This window comes from Vicugna pacos, chromosome X, assembly GCF_048564905.1.
Source record: "Vicugna pacos chromosome X, VicPac4, whole genome shotgun sequence".
NCBI classification, from domain to species: Eukaryota; Metazoa; Chordata; class Mammalia; order Artiodactyla; family Camelidae; genus Vicugna; species Vicugna pacos.
The window spans coordinates 31,853,248-31,871,847 of NC_133023.1; the positions used below are offsets into that span (position 1 = coordinate 31,853,248).

An 18,600-nucleotide genomic window follows, 5' to 3' on the forward strand; every position below is an offset into this window, starting at 1 on the left:
ATAGTTTGCTCACAGCAAACCACACCTTCATTAAAATAACAGTAAATATCAAACAAGTAGTAATGGTTAGCTAATAGTGACAGTACAGAAACCAGGCAGTGAATGTCTGTGTCACTGATGGTTGCAATTTATAACAAATGGCATCAGCTATTTCCATATTAGATTTAGTTCACATTTTTTAAAATATCACCTGACAGAATTGCTCTGATTATGTTCATTATCATACATTTGTTTACACTTAAAATTTCAGATTAATCTTGAGAACTGAATAATAGAGTTTTAAAGTTTTGGGAGGTTTTGCAATAGATTGTAAGAGAACGTCTAGTAATTTGCTCTGTTTATTTTAGGTTGATACCGTAAAGCGCTTGCTTATTAAAAAATTACCTCCTGTGCTTGCTATCCAACTAAAACGATTTGACTACGACTGGGAAAGAGAATGTGCAATCAAGTTTAATGATTACTTTGAATTTCCTCGAGAGCTTGACATGGAACCTTACACAGTTGCAGGTGTTGCAAAGCTGGAAGGAGATAACGTAAACCCAGAGAGTCAGTTGATACAACAGAATGAGCAGTCTGACAGTGAGACAGCAGGAAGCACGAAATACAGACTCGTAGGGGTGCTTGTACACAGTGGACAAGCAAGCGGGGGACATTATTATTCTTATATCATTCAAAGGAATGGAGGCGATGGTGAGAGAAATCGCTGGTATAAATTTGATGATGGAGATGTAACAGAGTGTAAAATGGATGACGATGAAGAAATGAAAAACCAGTGTTTTGGTGGAGAGTACATGGGAGAAGTATTCGATCACATGATGAAGCGTATGTCATACAGGCGCCAGAAAAGGTGGTGGAATGCTTATATACTTTTTTATGAACGATTGGACACAATAGACCAAGGTGATGAGTTGATAAGATACATATCAGAGCTTGCTATCACCACAAGACCCCATCAGATTATTATGCCATCTGCCATTGAGAGAAGTGTACGGAAACAGAATGTACAATTCATGCATAACCGAATGCAGTACAGTATGGAATATTTTCAGTTTATGAAAAAACTGCTTACGTGTAATGGTGTCTACTTAAATCCTCCTCCAGGTAAGTGTCAGGAATTTAGCTTCTTAGTAATAAAGTGTACTTTTTAATAATACTTGCAGGATTTCTTAACAGGCATCAACATGTTTGTTTCTTTCTCCTTTTTGGTTGTTTTAAAGTCATATTTCAGATGATTTACCTTTGAGCGGTATATAGTGTCTTGCTGTTTAGAAACAGAGGAGCTTTTGTTTGATACAACAGTTCGTTTTTTACTCAAGCGTTAGTTTGAGGTGTGCTTTAGTGAATAAGAATTATTTCATAAGTAGCCTAAGAGGGATTTTAATAAAGTTACAACTTATGAAAATTAGTGGAAATGCAGACTTGTTTGAAAATGAAAGTGAGGCTTGAACTTAGAAATTTGTTTGACTTTTGGGTTTTTTTTTAAATATATGCATTTTATAAGGGGGAGGGTAGTTCTCAGTGGTGGAGTGTATGCTTAGCGTGCAAAAGGTACTGGGTTCAATCCCCAGTACCTCCATTTAAAAAGATAAAAATAAATAAATGTTAATATCTGCATTTTATTTATAGGGCAAGATCACCTGTTGCCTGAAGCAGAAGAAATCACTATGATTAGTATTCAGCTTGCTGCTAGGTTTCTCTTTACCACAGGATTTCACACCAAGAAAATAGTCCGTGGCTCTGCCAGTGATTGGTAAATTGCTTTGGATTTTCATTACAATTATACTAGCATTTAGTTTGGTTCTCGAATATGCCGCTTTATTTTTTTTTTCAAGCCATGATAGTCTTGTTTCATATTTGTAATGCAGAATAAAAAAACTCTTGGTAGCAATAGTGTGAGAAATCATACGTAAATAATTACTAAGACTTTAAACATGGCCCATGCTTCTGTTATTCTGGCTTGTTTCTCTTATTATATCGTATCTTTGATGTCTCTGTACAAAAGGGATTATTTAAAAGTCTGAGCTTATTTAATGAAGAAATTATTACATTTTAGCTTCCCTAGATTATATTCTACCATAGATTAAAAAGGTGTAAAATTAAAATGAGTTTTCTAAGTTTCTAATTGTGAAAATATAGAGGCCATTTAATACCTTGTTTTAACAATTTTTACTTACTCATCTAGTAATAAGATGTTAAGGGAAAGGGGGATGATTTATTATTCTGTCATTGATAACCAGGAAGAGTTTGGTTATAGAGGACTATATAAGTTTTCATCTATTTTGTGACTCTGTAAGAATAGACCACATCATAGTATTCATCAGTCATTTTAATATTAGTACTGGAAGCTACCATTGCTGGTTCTCTCCCTCCAGTAGTAAAAGTTCTTTAGTTTTTATTTGGTTCATAGTGACCTAACCCTGTACTATAAGAAGCATGTTACTAAATTGATGTTCATAGATTTTTTTTTTTTTGGTTTCGTCTTAGGTATGATGCATTATGTATTCTCCTTCGTCACAGCAAGAATGTACGTTTTTGGTTTGCTCATAATGTCCTTTTTAATGTTTCAAATCGCTTCTCTGAATACCTTCTGGAGTGTCCTAGTGCAGAAGTGAGGGGTGCATTTGCAAAACTTATAGTTTTTATTGCACATTTTTCTTTGCAAGATGGACCATGTCCTTCACCTTTCGCATCTCCAGGACCTTCTAGTCAGGTAATTGCCCAGTTTTTTTTCTAATGATTAAATGCTTACAAATAAATTCTATATCTTGGAAGTTGAAGTCACAAATATATGTGCCTCTGTTTTGTATGTTTACCTAACAAATGTGTGTGTGCTCAAGCACACACACCATAGTCCAATACCTCTGAGTTCCATTAAAAGTACTTCACAGCAATGAGTAGTGATGATTGGCTCTTTAAAACATAATGGAATTGTCTGTTAATTCAGCTACATGCAGTAGCTTAATTATGCACTTACTATTATATAGATTATATATAAAGTTAGCCAGACTTCAGGTTTGTTTTTTTTTTTTAAACTTAGAACAGTATGAAGCCTCTATAATGAAATGTACGGCAGATCTTCGTCCCCTTTCCTAACAGGCAACCCCTTTCATTGTGGCTTGTGTGATCATTCCTTCCAGAAATTTCTGCCTGTATTTAACATACATGTGCATGCCCCATTTTTATGCAAATAGAATTTATGTTGTACCTGTACCTTGTTGCTGAAAAACAACCAATGTTTTATCCTTCACAGGCTTATGACAACTTAAGCTTGAGTGATCATTTACTAAGAGCAGTACTAAATCTCTTGAGAAGAGAAGTTTCAGAGCATGGGCGTCATTTACAGCAGTATTTCAACCTGTTTGTAATGTATGCTAATTTAGGTAAGAATTTAAGTTTTCATAATTGTTTTTAATGTGTTGCAGTAAGTGATGAAATCATTTAAGTCAAGTGATGAAATAAAACCTGGTCTAAAATAGAAACAATATTCCATAAAACCTATTGTGAATTTTATCTGAAACTTTTTTTCCTGCAGTTTTTACTTTGTACTTTATAGTTATTTATGCATGTGTCTTATCTCTGCAGTAGTCACAGGTCAGAATCTGTATCTTAATCATATTCTTATCTCCTAAAGTGGTGACATTAGACCTGTCTAGTTTTTGAAAATACTGATTCCTAGGCCACATCCCACACCAGCTGAATCCAAATTCTCAAAGCTATCACAAGGAATCCACATTTTCAAAAGGTCCTCAGATTATTGCAATACACAGCAGCTTTGGGTAAAGGACTTAATCTGTATGTAACTTTTGTCAAAGTAAACTAAACTAAAATTGGGAAAATATTCATTTAAATTACCCTATTATTTATGTTAAGTTCTATACCCAAACATCCTTGTCATTCCAGGTTTTTTTGTGTGTAAATCTACTAATCACTAATTGACCCATGGCCCTTTTAACATAAGCAACATTCTGCTTTGTTTTGTCATCTCTTCCCTTACCTTTCCATAAGGGAGAGGCTTGTATATTTGTAGTTGAGAAGGAAGAGAATTTTTTTTATACAAACAAGCATAAGTGGAATCCATATTTCACACTTATAAATGCCTGAAATATGGTATTTCTAAAAATCCTAATCTGTTCAGCTCCCTTTTTAGGTATTCCCTGTTCACAAAGCATGCATCATTGGTCCATAATGTCATCTAATTAAAATTTCCCTGGTAAAGCAAATACGGGTCTATAAACTTTAAAATGAAATCCTTAGGACCACATATTCTTTGAGGTTCAGAATTGTTTGGATTTAAGAAAGGTAAAGTAGTGCATATACAATACGTTATGTAACGTCCCTATAACAGGGTCCAAAATAGCACCTTAAAATCATACATGTTAATGTTTCTACAGTAAAACATGAATATTCACACTGAGAGGGGATGAATGAAGACTAAATAGTTCAGGCCAGATTTTCACACCAACTTTATGAAAGAACTTTATTTACACTTATGATAAGAGCTGTTTGACTCTCAGGATTTCAGATAAAGGATTGTGGACCTGTGTTTATTATACTTCTTGGAACATGATAATAAATAAGACATCTACTTTCTAATGGGGTATCAAAGCAAATTAATTATTTTACTAGCTGTAAAATATATTCATGGCTAAAATGGGGAAAATATGAAGTGCAATGGAAGTACATCATAGGGGTACCTGACCAGATTTGCAGAGTGTAGGGGACTTACTGGGAAAGTTGATGTGGGAATTGGTTGAGTTTTCCATCCAGAGTGAACAGCAGGTGCAAAGACTTGGAATAAACTCAGCATGGCTCATTGGAGGAAATGAAAGTTAGTCTGACTAGAATTGATGCAATATGGCAATGGCGGGAGTGGTAAGCAGGATTTTCTAATCATGCTATTCTGGCAAGTCTTGTGAGAGATTCTAGACTTTGTCCTGAGGGCACTGATGAGCCATTGTAGAGTTTTGAATAGACATGGCTTCTAGAAAGATCACCCTGGCTACAGTATGGAATGGATCACAGGAGAGTAAGACTAGAGATTGTTAAAATAACCTATAGGTAGAAAATTGTTGTGGCCTGTACTGGGGAACTGGCAGTGAGGGGGTTATGAGTAGACAGATTCTGGTCCTTTTTATTAGAGATAGGGCCAGTAGGATTTGGTGATTGGATATTCAAAAGAGGTGTTAAGAATTCCGGCTTGACAAAGAGCAGGTAGTGGTGCCATGTACTGAGAGGAGGGGGGAACTTAGGAGGAAGAACATGGACAGGGAATTTGAGTCTTTGTGACACCCAAATTAAGATGTGCGGTAGAACGGTGATCTGTTTGGAAATATTTGGGAATCAGCTAAATGAAGGTAGCTGGCACTTGAAGCCACTAGAGTGAGTTTTGATCATCCAGGGAAGGCCATACAGTGCAAAAAGACATTGGAAATTTGAGGAGCATCAATTTTTTGAGAGACGGGAAGGAGGACTCACAAAGAAGAGTAAGGAGAAGAGGCAAAAAGAAAATGAGAGGAATCCAAGGAGAAGGAAGTGGTTATGGCATGAAAACTGTTCCTTAGCTTTAAACCAGAAAAGGGGGCAGAAACCAAATAGGCATGGGTTGAGGAGTGGGAAAATGAGAAAGTAGAGAGAACAAATTGACAAGAAGCTTGGCTGAGGAAGAAAGAAAGGCAGTTTATAAAAGAATTCTCACTTAGTTTTCATTATTCACCTAATGATGGGGGTTGCAGTCTAGGCTAGGCCCCTCGACTCCCCAGGCTGTAGAATGTTTATCTTGTTTGTGCCCAGTATGATTGGAATGTCATGGGTCTTCGTTTAACCATTTTGATACTTAAATCCAATTACACTAACTCAGTAGATTTTCGGTTCTGGTTAAATAATACTCTGAATGCTAAGTAAAAGTGATCTTCTGATTATAAAATTACAGGAAAATATTTTAGATAACTATTATGAAGCTCTTCCATCCTAATTCTTCCCTCATAGAATTCTTTTTCTCTCTTCCTACTTCTCCATTCTTTATCATAGGTGTGGCGGAGAAGACACAGCTTCTGAAGTTGAGTGTACCTGCTACCTTTATGCTTGTGTCTTTAGATGAAGGTCCAGGCCCTCCAATCAAATATCAGTATGCTGAATTAGGCAAATTATACTCAGTAGTATCACAGCTAATCCGCTGTTGCAATGTCTCATCAAGAATGCAGTCTTCAATCAATGGTAAAGTCAGATGCTCCATTCTTTACATTGGTTTTAAAATACTGTTGGGCATAGATAGTACCTGATTAAAAGTAATTCTGAAGATGTTTAAATATAAAACAAGAGTCTGAAGGCCCATGCTTTGGAATATTTTATAATTTTTGAGTCCTGCACCTTTTATACATGTTTAAAGGAAATCTTTGTCTACTTGCTACTGAGGTTGGTACCTTGCTTATGAAATGATGTAAGAATTAACTTTACCATTAAAGAAAATGCCAGTGTTGGCATTTAAATTTTACATTTTATCACCTTGATATAACTGATCATTATAGTGCTTAATATTACTTTTTGTTGTACTCAGGAAACTTGATTTAAAATACTATTTTCATAAAAAAATCCATAAGCTATTTTCTATGGTGAAAGCTCTGTATTATTGTGGAGAAGCCTATTAGTTTTTCATTGATGACAAATCTGTATTCTAGGTAATCCTCCTCTTCCCAATCCTTTTGGTGATCCTAATTTATCACAACCTATAATGCCAATTCAGCAGAATGTGGCAGACATTTTATTTGTGAGGACAAGTTATGTGAAGAAAATCATTGAGGACTGCAGTAACTCAGAGGAAACCGTCAAATTACTTCGTTTTTGCTGCTGGGAGAATCCTCAGTTCTCATCTACTGTCCTCAGTGAACTTCTGTGGCAGGTTAAAGGAAAATAAATATTCATATGCTTTATAATTTGATTTGTTTTTTTTTATTTTTTTAAATAGAGGGGTTTTTTTAACATAATTAATTGGCTTTACAGTATTATATTAGTTTCAGGTGTGCAACATAGTGATTTTGATATTTTTATACATTACACATTACAAAATGATCACCACTGTTACGGCTTTAAATACATTATTCACCACGTCTTACCTGTTTTTAGGTTGCATACTCCTACACTTATGAACTCCGGCCCTATTTGGACCTGCTTTTGCAGATCTTACTAATTGAGGACTCTTGGCAGACTCACAGGTAGATATTCTTTTTCTCTTACTTGCCAAACTTTTAGAGTAACTGAAATTGCCAGTCAGCATATATTATTTGCCTCTTGGAAATCTAATAAATATTTTATCTTAAAAACTTAAGAATGAATAAAAGGGTCCCCTTCCCTCACAATTTTACTTCCATTTTTTTTTTTCCTCTCATTGCCCAAGTTGCATACTTAAATATACTAACTTTTGTCTTTCAGTTGGTGGTGTGTTTTTTGTTTGCGGAGGTGGGGTGGGGTGTTGGTAAATGTTTTAATTTTATTAATGATGCTGTAGGGTTACTTTAGGATTAGATTACATTAGTTTTAGAATTAATCACATGATAACATTTGGTTATCTAAAAATAGTCCTTTAGGTAAGTACAGTCAGTTCCCATTGTTCACGGTAGTCCCTGGGCTAAAAGCCACTGTGAACACTGAGCAAATACTAAGCCGTCGCTCCTGGGGAAAGTACACGGTTAGGTTCCTGCAGGCCTCTGGTTACATTTTTGTCAACCAGTCAATACATAACCTTCTTTTAATGTGTGTTTGTTTAAAGATACCTTATTTAATATATGTTGCTAACTCGTTAACATTGAATTCATGATAAATCATGTCCAAACAAAGCTTATCTAACATGTATTTTCTCTGCAAAGCACATCACAGCCTTCTTGGGCTTAAGAACACTAGGACAGCACTTTAGCACTACACATTTAAGGCCCTTTTTAAACAGTGAAATCAATTTTAAAAGTACAAAAATGTGGAAACAGTGTCACTAAGATAGTGAGGAAAAAGGATACTTGTTTACAGTATGAGCTAAAACAAGGCAGATAATCACTTTGTTCCACTGCAGATGGGAATGTGTTAGGCAACTCAGATTTTTTTTTTTTTTTTGCCACTCCACACATGACTGCAGAAGCACTGCAAGAGTTAATAAATGAAACACAAAATTTGGTAGTTTGGAAACTATAGCTGTTTATTTTGAACAAAGGATTTAAAACTTTTCTTAAAAGTTGGTTTTAGGGGAGGGTAGAGCTCAGTGGTAGAGTGCATGCTTAGCATGCATGAGGTCCTGGGTTCAATCCCCAGTACCCCCAATAAACCTAATTACCCCCCCGCCCCCAAAAAATTTAGTTTTAATAAAATCAAACTTTTCACTATTTTAAAAATATTATAAGCAGTTACAGCTTTAAACCAATTAGCCATATCTTAGCTCTCGTTTCATTAGAGCCAGTGATAATGGCAAAGGCACATGTGCTGGATTAAACGTGGGAATTTGACTTTTGTGTAATGATATTAGTAAGGTATTGCGGTTATGAGTCACTGGCCCCGGGCTTGAAAATAACTTTCTCATAGTGGGCTTTTAGTTCCTTCAGTAAACAGTGCAGGAATGTTTATGGAGCCTCTCCCATGTGCCTGGCACTGTTAGGCATTGGGAAACAAAGGAGGCAAAAATATATATTGACATTTTAAATTAAAAAGATTAAAAGTGGTGTTTGAAAGCAGTTAATACTAATGGGAAGAGAACGTGATGTGACAGAAATAATGGCTTAGCACCTTATTATCACTAGACAAAACTGAAGGTCAAAACAATATACACTACAGTGTTTGAGATTAAACAGCAGGAGGCCTGTACATGGTTGGTTGGTCTGAAATGATTAAACTTTGTAAAATTGCAAAGTCATGATTTCCAAAGAAGAGAGATTTTATGAATACGTATAATACTAAAAGCAAACTTGCATTTTGATTTTGGAACATTCTGTGAAGTAAAATATATGGCATATAAAAGATTTTTTAATTTTTATTTGGGGGGATGGGTAGTTAAGTTTATTTATTTTTAGAGGAGTACTGGGAATTGAACCCAGGACCTTGTGCATGCTAAGCATGTGCTCTAACACTTGAGCTGTACCCTGCCCCCCAAAAGATTTTTTTTAATTGCTGACTATACAGGTAATTTTCTTTATTGTGGTAAAAAAAAATCACTTAACGTAAGATTCACTATTTTAACCATTTTAAAGTGTACAGTTTCAGTGACTTCTAGTACATTCACAGTGTTCTGCAACCATTACCACTGTCTAATTCCAGAACATTTTCATCACCCTAAAGGAAAACCCCAAACCCAGTTAAGCAGTCACTGCCTATTTCCCCAACCCGCATCCCCTGGCAACCACTAATCTGCTTTCTGCTCTGTAGATTTGTCTGTTCCTAGTCAAAATGGCCAGGATTTGCCTGGACATTTCATATACATGGAATCATACCTTTTGTATCTGGCTTCTTCCACTTGGCATAATGTTTTCAAATTCATCCATGTTAGAGTACCTATCAGTACTTCATTCCTTTTTATGGCTTAATAATATTCCTTTGTCTGGCTAGATCGCATTTTGTTTATTCATTCATCTGTTGGTGGATATTTGTATTGTTTCCACCTTTTGGCTATTGTGAATAATGCTGTTGTGAACATTTCGTGTACAAGTTTTGTTTTTTTTTTTAACACCTGTTTTCAATTCTCTTGGATATCTACCTCGGAGTAGAACTGCAGGCAGGTAAATTTAAAAACAATTTTTTTTTTAGTTGTAAAATATTCATAACAAAATTTACCATTTTTAAGTGTACAATTTGGTGAAATTAAGTATATTCACAATGTTGTGTTACCATCACCTCTATCCATCTCCAGAACTTTTTCATCATTCCAAACTGAAGCTCTGTACCCATTATTCTTGCTTTCTCTGTGCCTATTGTAAGTACCCCATATAAGTGGAATTATACAATATTTGTCATTTTGGATTGGTAATAAGTTGGTAAGAGCATAGACTGATAGGTGGTTATATAACCTTGGACAAGCAAGCCATTTAACACTGCCTATTTTTGTCATCTGTTCAAGGGTTTAATAAGAGTACTTACTGTCTAGCTTTAGATTACATGACTACATCAAAGACATTTATTGAATGGCGCATAGTAGGCACTCAATAAATGTTAGCTGCTATTTGATTTTTGAAGTTTTTATTTTATATCTGGTTCTTTTTCAGAATTCATAATGCACTTAAAGGAATCCCAGATGACCGAGATGGGCTGTTTGACACAATCCAGCGCTCTAAGAATCATTATCAAAAAAGAGCATACCAGTGTATAAAATGTATGGTAGCTCTCTTTAGCAACTGTCCTGTTGCCTACCAGATTCTGCAGGTGAGGGAGGGTTTCTCATATATGTATATATAATTTTCTAGAAATCTGAATCAGAATTAAGTATTCTGTTTTAAAAGAAGAGAATTGTGAGAATTGGGAGTTTTCGTTTTAAGTTAATTTTGAAAAGCATTCTGAAACCTTTTACATGTGTAGTTTTATTTTGTTTTGAAGGGCAACGGAGATCTTAAAAGAAAATGGACCTGGGCAGTGGAATGGCTTGGAGATGAACTCGAAAGACGACCATACACTGGCAATCCTCAATACACTTACAACAATTGGTCTCCTCCAGTGCAAAGCAATGAAACATCAAATGGTTATTTCTTGGAGAGATCACATAGTGCTAGGATGACACTTGCAAAAGCTTGTGAACTCTGTCCAGAGGAGGTAAAAAAAGCCACCAGTGTGCAGCAGATAGAAATGGAAGAAAGCAAAGTAATTCTTTACTTTATAGGCCAGTGTTTATGTATTAATGATAATGAAAAGAAAATTACATTGACGTTTTGTTTGCTTTAATGTTTACTATATGTGGTCTTAAGTTAATGAGGAAAATCTTTTAGAGAAATTTCTGTGAAATTGTCTGAAATCTGGTATTTCTAAGAGAACCCAATTAGGTTTTTTTTCAGTTGCTTTGTTGATCTGCAGTAAAAGAAAGGTTGTTAGTGGGTCAGTTTTTTTAGATATTAAAGATTTTATTTCAAATAGAAAAAAATAAACTTGAATTTGCCTACATAAAATTCTTTATCTTTAAATATTTAAAATTAGGAGCCAGATGACCAGGATGCCCCAGACGAGCATGAGTCGCCTCCACCTGAAGATGCCCCATTATACCCCCATTCACCTGGATCTCAATATCAGCAGGTACATAGGAGTTGGTTAGTGTTTATTCGCCTAGAATCACTTTTCATGCTTTATTTAAAGGATGGCTATGTTTTTTCTTGGGACTGTAAAGTAATAGAGAGGTTATCTAGACTAGCTTTACAGAAATGATCAAAAGAGGAGTGGTTGGAAAGGGGTCACAATGTGGCATGCTGGAACTTGCCCCTATGGTGTTTTCTTGGTTCAGATATATGCCCCTGTTGTGCTAATAGATAAAGTTAATAAAACTGATAATTCATGTCAATATAAAATGATAATATTTAGTACAATGGATTATGACATTTCCTGTTAGGCTAAGTCTACAGATGGATTCTGAAGACATTAAAATTTGGTAATGAAGGACGAAGTTTTTGCTTCCTTAGCCTAACCAATACTTCAGTGACAGTAAAAGTTACTGGAAAAAATCAGGGACTTGACAGGTTTCTGTAAAATTTCCTATAAAATCAGTAACTAAATTTAGATGAAGAATCCTTCTAAATGAGTTCTCCTTCTAAAACCCAGATGTGACTAATAATTTAGATCTTTTGAGGCAGTGGGACTCAAACTTGAACAAACATCAGACTACCCCAGTGGGCTTGTTATATATAGCAAAGTGCTGGGCCACACCCAAGTTTCTGATTCACTAGGTCTGGGGTGGGGCCCAGAAAATGTACATTTCTAATGAGTTCCCAGGTGATGCCGCTGTGTTGGACTGGGAACCACTCTGTCAGAACCATTACTTAAGGCATTCTTTCTTACATTTCAAAGTAGAAATAGAAGCATGCTGAATAGTTAGAAAATGCATATTCAACATATTTGTTTTCATAATATAAAATATGAAAGTAAAGCCTAAAATCTTACTGGCTTGGTGGGAATGTACAGAAAAATGACAGCTCAGGAACCAAATCCACAAGGAGAAATGTTACTTTCCTCAGCCCTGAGAAAGCTCATAGATTAATCATGCCTAGTTAATAATCCATTATCTTCTACGTTGTTTTGTTTTCATTGACGCCATTCTGTATTCAGGGTTTGTTGCTCGTGTGGATCTCATATGATCATCAATCATATTTATCATATAGAAGTTTCACGGTGCTTAGAAGACTGAGAATAGATGTGTTCTAACTCACAAGTCAGTTTTTGTGAATTTTTTTCTTTTTTTTTTTACCATGAGCAGAAATGGTCTGTGTTATCCTTTATTTGTCAGACTTGGGTCTGAATAATTTGGGGCACTTAAAAATCACTTTGGCCAAAGAATCAAACAGACCTACACTGCTCTTACCTGGGGCTTTCGAGTTTGCATTTAGGCTACATTTTCTCTTTCAAACCAATTTTTTTCCCCAGCATTATTTACTCTTTGTCAGTTTCAGGAATAAAAGAAATGCTTATTTCCACAAACTTCAGCCTGTGATTTTAAAGTTGAAGTTGAACACATGAAAAGTTTTAACATGCAGATCTCTTCTCCCTTCCCAGAATAACCATGTGCACGGACAGCCGTATACAGGCCCCGCAGCGCATCACATGAACAACCCTCAGAGAACTGGCCAACGAGCACAAGACAATTATGAAGGCAGTGAAGAAGTAGCCCCACCTCAGACAAAGGATCAGTGAAATGCACATGATTAACTGGTTCCATCAAGACTGTGCACCCAGGCCTTACAGTCCAACCTTTTTCTGTGTCTGGCTAATATTTAAAACTAGAAAAACTATTCCTAATCAACATGGAGTGGAGAGTTTATTCACTGTCTTACCTGCAGAAATTTGCTGTCAATATATAACCCGCCTGCAGTGGAAAGTGTATAGTGTTTTGTAATAAATGGCCTGATGCTAATGTGTAAATGGCAAAGGTGTATATAGTATATTAATGTTTGACTGTTAATTCTTAAGCAAGAAACTTTTTTCTTGATGAGACTCACAGATCTACAAAAACTACAAAAGGTAATTCTCTTGTTATACCCATTGCACTCTGCAACCAGTGTTGCCTGCCTCACGGCAGTTGGATCAACTCCTTTACAAAAACAAAAAATAAGTCAACAGCGACAAAACAGAGCCCATCCATGTCAGCCACACCAATAGTTTCATGTTAATTCTTTGCCACTGGAGTCAGTTTTGTTATGAGCAATGTAAGGCTGGTGACCTTTAAATTATTTGGTTGATATGGAAAATTGGTGATGTAACATTGTTTCTAGAACTTTTTCATTGCCTTTTTATTCTGATGTTAGGTTAATCACTTTGAAGCTATAGTTATGCTGTAACATTTAGCATGGCTTCACACCAGGTTAGTGTAGCCAATGAGGAAAAAATTACCATAATGACAGCAGTTGTCCCAGTGTGACAGCTGTTATTGCTCAGAGCTTTTCCTTCTTACACCTAGAATATAAAATATAAAACAAGGGGAGAAATGTGATAAACAGGTGGTTTTCAGTTATACATATGTTGCTTACATTTAATGTTTGACAGTTCAATCTCTGGGTGGGATAAAGAAACTTAAGTATCAGTAACGGAAATTTTAAAAGATTTAAAAACAAATATGCAAAAATTTGCTATGCCAGGATGCTTGGAGCATAATAGAAGACTGTATTTGGTGTGCTTGTTTTGTTTCTTTGGTAGAGCTTCCTAGGTGAATCTTCTAAAACTTTCCTTCCGCTGGACCCCAGAGAAGTGGAAGTTGTCAGAACCCCACAAGTACTTGGAGTGCCGCTGCGCCGCCATGTCTGGCTGAGCTGCTTGGTCAGCTTTACTTGAAAGCAAGAATTGTCCTAGCTCCTTTTCCATTATTCCAAAACTTTTATCGTTTGAAAAGCAGGGTCTAATTAAAAAGGAAACTACTGGTTAGTTAATACAGTTGAGGTATCATAATTTCAGAATAAACATTGAATTAAAGATAAGGAATTCATCAGTTAATACTGTATTTAAAAGAGAATTGGTAACTTGAATGTGTGTAATTTTTTTTGGAAACTGTCTAAAAACCAAATATCCCTGCAAACAGATACAGTCCACCCTATTCTATTTAAATATTTTGCTGTTTTATTTTATAGAAATTATTTTGCTGAATTCACAAATAGAATTTGATTTAAGAAGAACTTTTTGTCCTGTGGTGTGTTTTGGGTTTTTTTGTTTCTTGGTTTTTTTGGTTACTTTTTTGTCCTTTTTTTTTTTTTTTTTAAGGACTGCATATTAAAATTAATTCTGTGCACAACATGCCTAGGCATGGCACTGAATTCAGGAGTTCAGTCACTTTGAGTTTTTGTGCACAGAAGGATTTGACCTTTGGCCCTTTACTAAAGATTTAGAGAAAAACAGGATGTTGACACTGTAAAAGTTTCCTAACATAATCAATCTTGTACTTTTTGTATGTTTTTTATATACATGTATATTTAATGAGCACAAGCTTGGTTGTATTTTTTACAATTCAGTTAACAGGAAAATGTTTTGTCAAAAAGGCTATAGTTGGAATTGAACAAAGCAGAAACAAAATTGGGAACTGAGTTATTTTGTGACTAAAAGGGGGCAGGTATTTAAGATAAAGCTTTGGGTGTCTTTATTTGCAGTACTCTGTAGTCAATCTGTGCTTCTAGGTTTTCTGTAATATTAGGAAATTTTGACACCAGATAGATCCTGTTTTTACCTTAAGTATATTACATCTGAATTTGTTAAGTGTTAGCGAAAGTCATACTGTCTGCAATTCCAATTGGTAATTTTGATTTAAAAGTTCCTCGATTCCAAGCTTCCTTAATGAGCAAAATAGATTAAATTTATTTGGACAAGTTGCTATTAAATATACCATCTCACCTTCTGAGGTGATTTTTGTATTTTCTGCTCCTTAACAAAAGTATGTAACATACTTAATTTAAAAACTAATGACTTCCTAGACATGAAAAACTTGACATTTTAAAAGGCTGTGAATTTTTCTCCTTGGAGGGAGATCCCACCTTGGTTGCTTTGAATTTACAAGTCCCCAGTGCCAGGTGAGGAGGGCTTGTGAATCCTTTCCCCCTCCGGTTGAGGAAGTGGTCTGATGTGACCAGGATCTAGGGAAAGTGAATGGAGAGAGTTATTTTTGTTTGTTTGTTTGTTTGTGCAAATTATTTTCTATATTTAACTCTTAAGCAAGCATTAATGTATAACCGAAAATTTTAAGATGCATGTTATTGTAAGAGCAACATAGTGGTGATTTTGAGGTCTTTTTCTGAACATAAATGGCACATTTTAAACTTCAAGTCTTCAAAGTGCCTAAAGATTATTTAATTCTCCCTCAACTGATTTCTTGAGCCATATATATATTTCCTACTTTAACTGTTTGTTGCAGAATCACTAGTCTTCCTTTCAAAGAGGAACCCCCCAGAATTCTAAATGGCATGATTTCTTTATAGAAGACAGTAGAATGTGTTAACATAAAGACTGAAGATATTTTTGTTGTTAATCTGTGTGAACAAGGGCTCTGCCCTATTGGATCTTAAGTATTTCAGTGCACAACTTGGTTCAAAAAAACAAACCACATTGCTGCTGTTTCAAAGCCCTCCGCCAACCAAATTTTCACTTTCAGCATTGTAGAGGCAGAAACAAGAACATAATCAGATTTGGGGTTTCTGTCTTTCGTTGATTTTCTCTCAATGATAACTTCCCAACTTGTCTCTCTTAGCTGTTATGTATACAAATTTAGAATTATTAAAATGTTTTATATTTTTTTCATGATTAACTTTTATTAGTGAGTGAGAACAACTTAATTATTTAATCCTAATAGTGATTTAAAAAGATGAGGAGCCTTTTTTATTTGAATTAACATTTGTAAATGAATGCAACGGTCTGTGAATATTCAGATGACCACCCCGAAACAGTTCCTTTCAGTTTTCTCTTAGTGTTTTTCCAGCACATGTTCCCCCATGAACTCTTCGCTGAATTTAGTAGTTAATTTGGTGGATATATCCTGCCTTATTTAGAATTATAACTGGATAAGAGAATTGCCTTTTCATTATAAGTGCCCAGTTTTGGTCTCTAGTTTGAAGGTACTACATACATACTGCCGAGAAAGGAAAACGCCACTCCCCTCCTCCCAGGTTTTATGTTACTGAGGAAAAAACCCATTCAGTACTGGTTTCTTTGTAGTGGGGCTCAACCAAACTTGGTCCTGCACCTATGTGAGTGTTTAGTGTTTGAAAATAAGGTTTTGGGTGTGATAAGTCACTACAGAAGTGCTAAATGTATTAAGAACTTGCTGCCGACTGTGTTTATGATGATTATTTTACGTTTGTAGAAATGTAGCCCTTTTCCTCCAAACTTAAAGGTGTAAGCAAACGGGGGGAAGGTGCACCATGTTTTAAATTTGGAAATGAATGAATTTTTTCATTTTGAAATTCAGATTCCCAAAAGGAAATTTCACCACCCAGATCATATATTTCTCAGCCTTTTACAAGCCAACAGACTGACTGAAGATTGTCCACAGTTCCTAAGATTTAGCACATATACAAAAATAAAACTTTATAAATTAAATTTCGGTTTTCCCTTTTATTTATTAAGATAAGGTTTCTAAACGGAAGGTAAAATAGAGGTGTAATAGATTTAAAGGAAACTTTAAAAGGGAAATGTTTACAAGTAGAGGAATTTGGCCCTCTTTTTGTATATTCACATCTGAGCCATTCAAAACTGGAATTGTGACCTAATTGCTGATTTGATGGTTCATTCTCAGACCAAGATTTGGCAAACAAACACTTTTGGTGTTTCAGAATTCATTTAAATCAGAAACAAAGCAGATCACATATCTGAGGCGAGTTCTAGAAGTGAAAATTTATTTAATTCTCTAGGAAATTCCATCTGTTCTGCTTTTTAAATCAGAAAAGTTTGTTGCCATGTTCCAAAGAAATGTGACTTCCTTAGAAACCTGTTGATGCTTCCCTGAAGTTCAGTTACTCCAAGGATTACTGCCTGAGAGACATATCCCTGATTTTCAGCAGATTGTTTTCTAAAAATAGAACCAGAAGATTAATAAACTCGTGTTCTGCAGTTTGGAAAACTCCAGTCACGTTAAACCTTTTGAATTTTAAAATCCAAAGTATTTTTACCTACTTCATGAACACACCTAACTGAATGAAAATATATATAGACACCAATATTTTGAAGTGCTTCATTGTAATTTACAGGTAGGTAAAAAACTGACAGGTTTTTGTCTCTACGTCAATGTTTAAAGTTGAGGTTACATAAAAGGTTTTAGTAACATTTTCTTTAGAATGTAAAGTCTCAAGGGAAATGTTCTTAAACCACACTAAAGCTTTGTTCCACAAAACAACAGACCCACAGAAAAATCAGTTGGTTATTTTGAAGGCATTCTACTTAAGTGTACAGAAGAATAAAATGGGAATACTTGCTGTCATCCGAAAACAGATGGGGTCATCTCATACTCCAGCAACATTAGGATATACTGCATTTCATCAAAGATGCAAGATCACTCACTTCCAGGGATGTCAAAATGTGGGGCATCCCATTTGGTAGTAATCCATGTCATGGCAAATGCCTTTTTTACATCTAGAAATAGAAGTTTTTCCTTTCAATGGGCTTTTCTCGAGTTGTTTATTTTTCTATTAACCTACTGAAACAGAAACCCTATTTTTATGTGTAATTCTTGGCAGAAGTGGCCAGTTTACAAGTTTATGAAGAAAATGCTTGATGGAGCTGAACCTTTTGAGGAGTCAACACTGCCTTGTATTAGCAGTCTTCTGAGACAGTTGTGTTGTGGCCTCCAGTTCCCTTTTCATGCACATGACAGTTGAGACGCCAGGCAGACTTTCTGGCTGCCCCCAATATCCATCAGCTGTCCTTCCTTGAATGCCTTCCCTTTGTTTCCCTCCCGCCCCAAAGGGAGCCTAGTGGGGGCCACCCTGCAAGGTAGAATTCTATTCATTTCTTTCTCTTCAATGGTATAGATGTAAAAGGAGTCAAAATGGATGCTTTGGACGCTGGGAGTTTTTCCTTGAGTCCCTTGGAGGGATTCACTTGCAGAAGGATTCAAAAGTGGATTCTTAACAGTTCTCATCTAATTCTTCCCCACCCATTAGTGCACCTTCTTTGGAATTCAGAAGTAAAGATAACTTGGGGTCTTAAATCTGGTGCTTTAGGTGGGACCAGGAGAAGGAAGTGTTCAGAATGAAGGTTCAGAACCTCCTTCCCCTCAGACCTGCCTGAATACTGCCTGCACCGCGGCTCTTAGCGAGGGACAGCATCTGCAGGGTGCCAAGGAAACAGGTCAGCGCTGCAGGCTCAGAGTGTGTTGAGCAAAAGCCCTTCACAATCCATTTTCCTAAGGTCTCTGCGTTTAGGAGGTGTCCCGGAAGGGTTCTTGGTGTGAATGACTGTGTTCTGTTGGGTGTA

General features: G+C 35.8%; 1 protein-coding gene across 4 annotated transcripts in view; it reads left to right on the plus strand.

Moving 5' to 3' along the window:
- Positions 1 to 13,257, plus strand: part of USP9X (ubiquitin specific peptidase 9 X-linked) — a 113,604-nt gene extending 100,347 nt beyond the window's left edge. For 2 of the 4 annotated variants that reach the window (XM_031671291.2, XM_031671293.2), the window contains exons 35-45: positions 348 to 1,101; positions 1,627 to 1,750; positions 2,485 to 2,710; positions 3,251 to 3,380; positions 6,028 to 6,213; positions 6,675 to 6,895; positions 7,120 to 7,208; positions 10,230 to 10,386; positions 10,558 to 10,818; positions 11,149 to 11,244; positions 12,712 to 13,257. In XM_031671291.2, the coding sequence (XP_031527151.1) occupies positions 348 to 1,101; positions 1,627 to 1,750; positions 2,485 to 2,710; positions 3,251 to 3,380; positions 6,028 to 6,213; positions 6,675 to 6,895; positions 7,120 to 7,208; positions 10,230 to 10,386; positions 10,558 to 10,818; positions 11,149 to 11,244; positions 12,712 to 12,849 (2,382 nt within the window). In that variant the 3' untranslated portion in view covers positions 12,850 to 13,257. The remainder of the gene's footprint in view (positions 1 to 347; positions 1,102 to 1,626; positions 1,751 to 2,484; positions 2,711 to 3,250; positions 3,381 to 6,027; positions 6,214 to 6,674; positions 6,896 to 7,119; positions 7,209 to 10,229; positions 10,387 to 10,557; positions 10,819 to 11,148; positions 11,245 to 12,711) is intronic. The other 2 variants (XM_015245713.3, XM_006211825.4) reach the window with 1 other exon arrangement.
- The last annotated feature ends 5,343 nt before the right edge of the window (positions 13,258 to 18,600 follow it).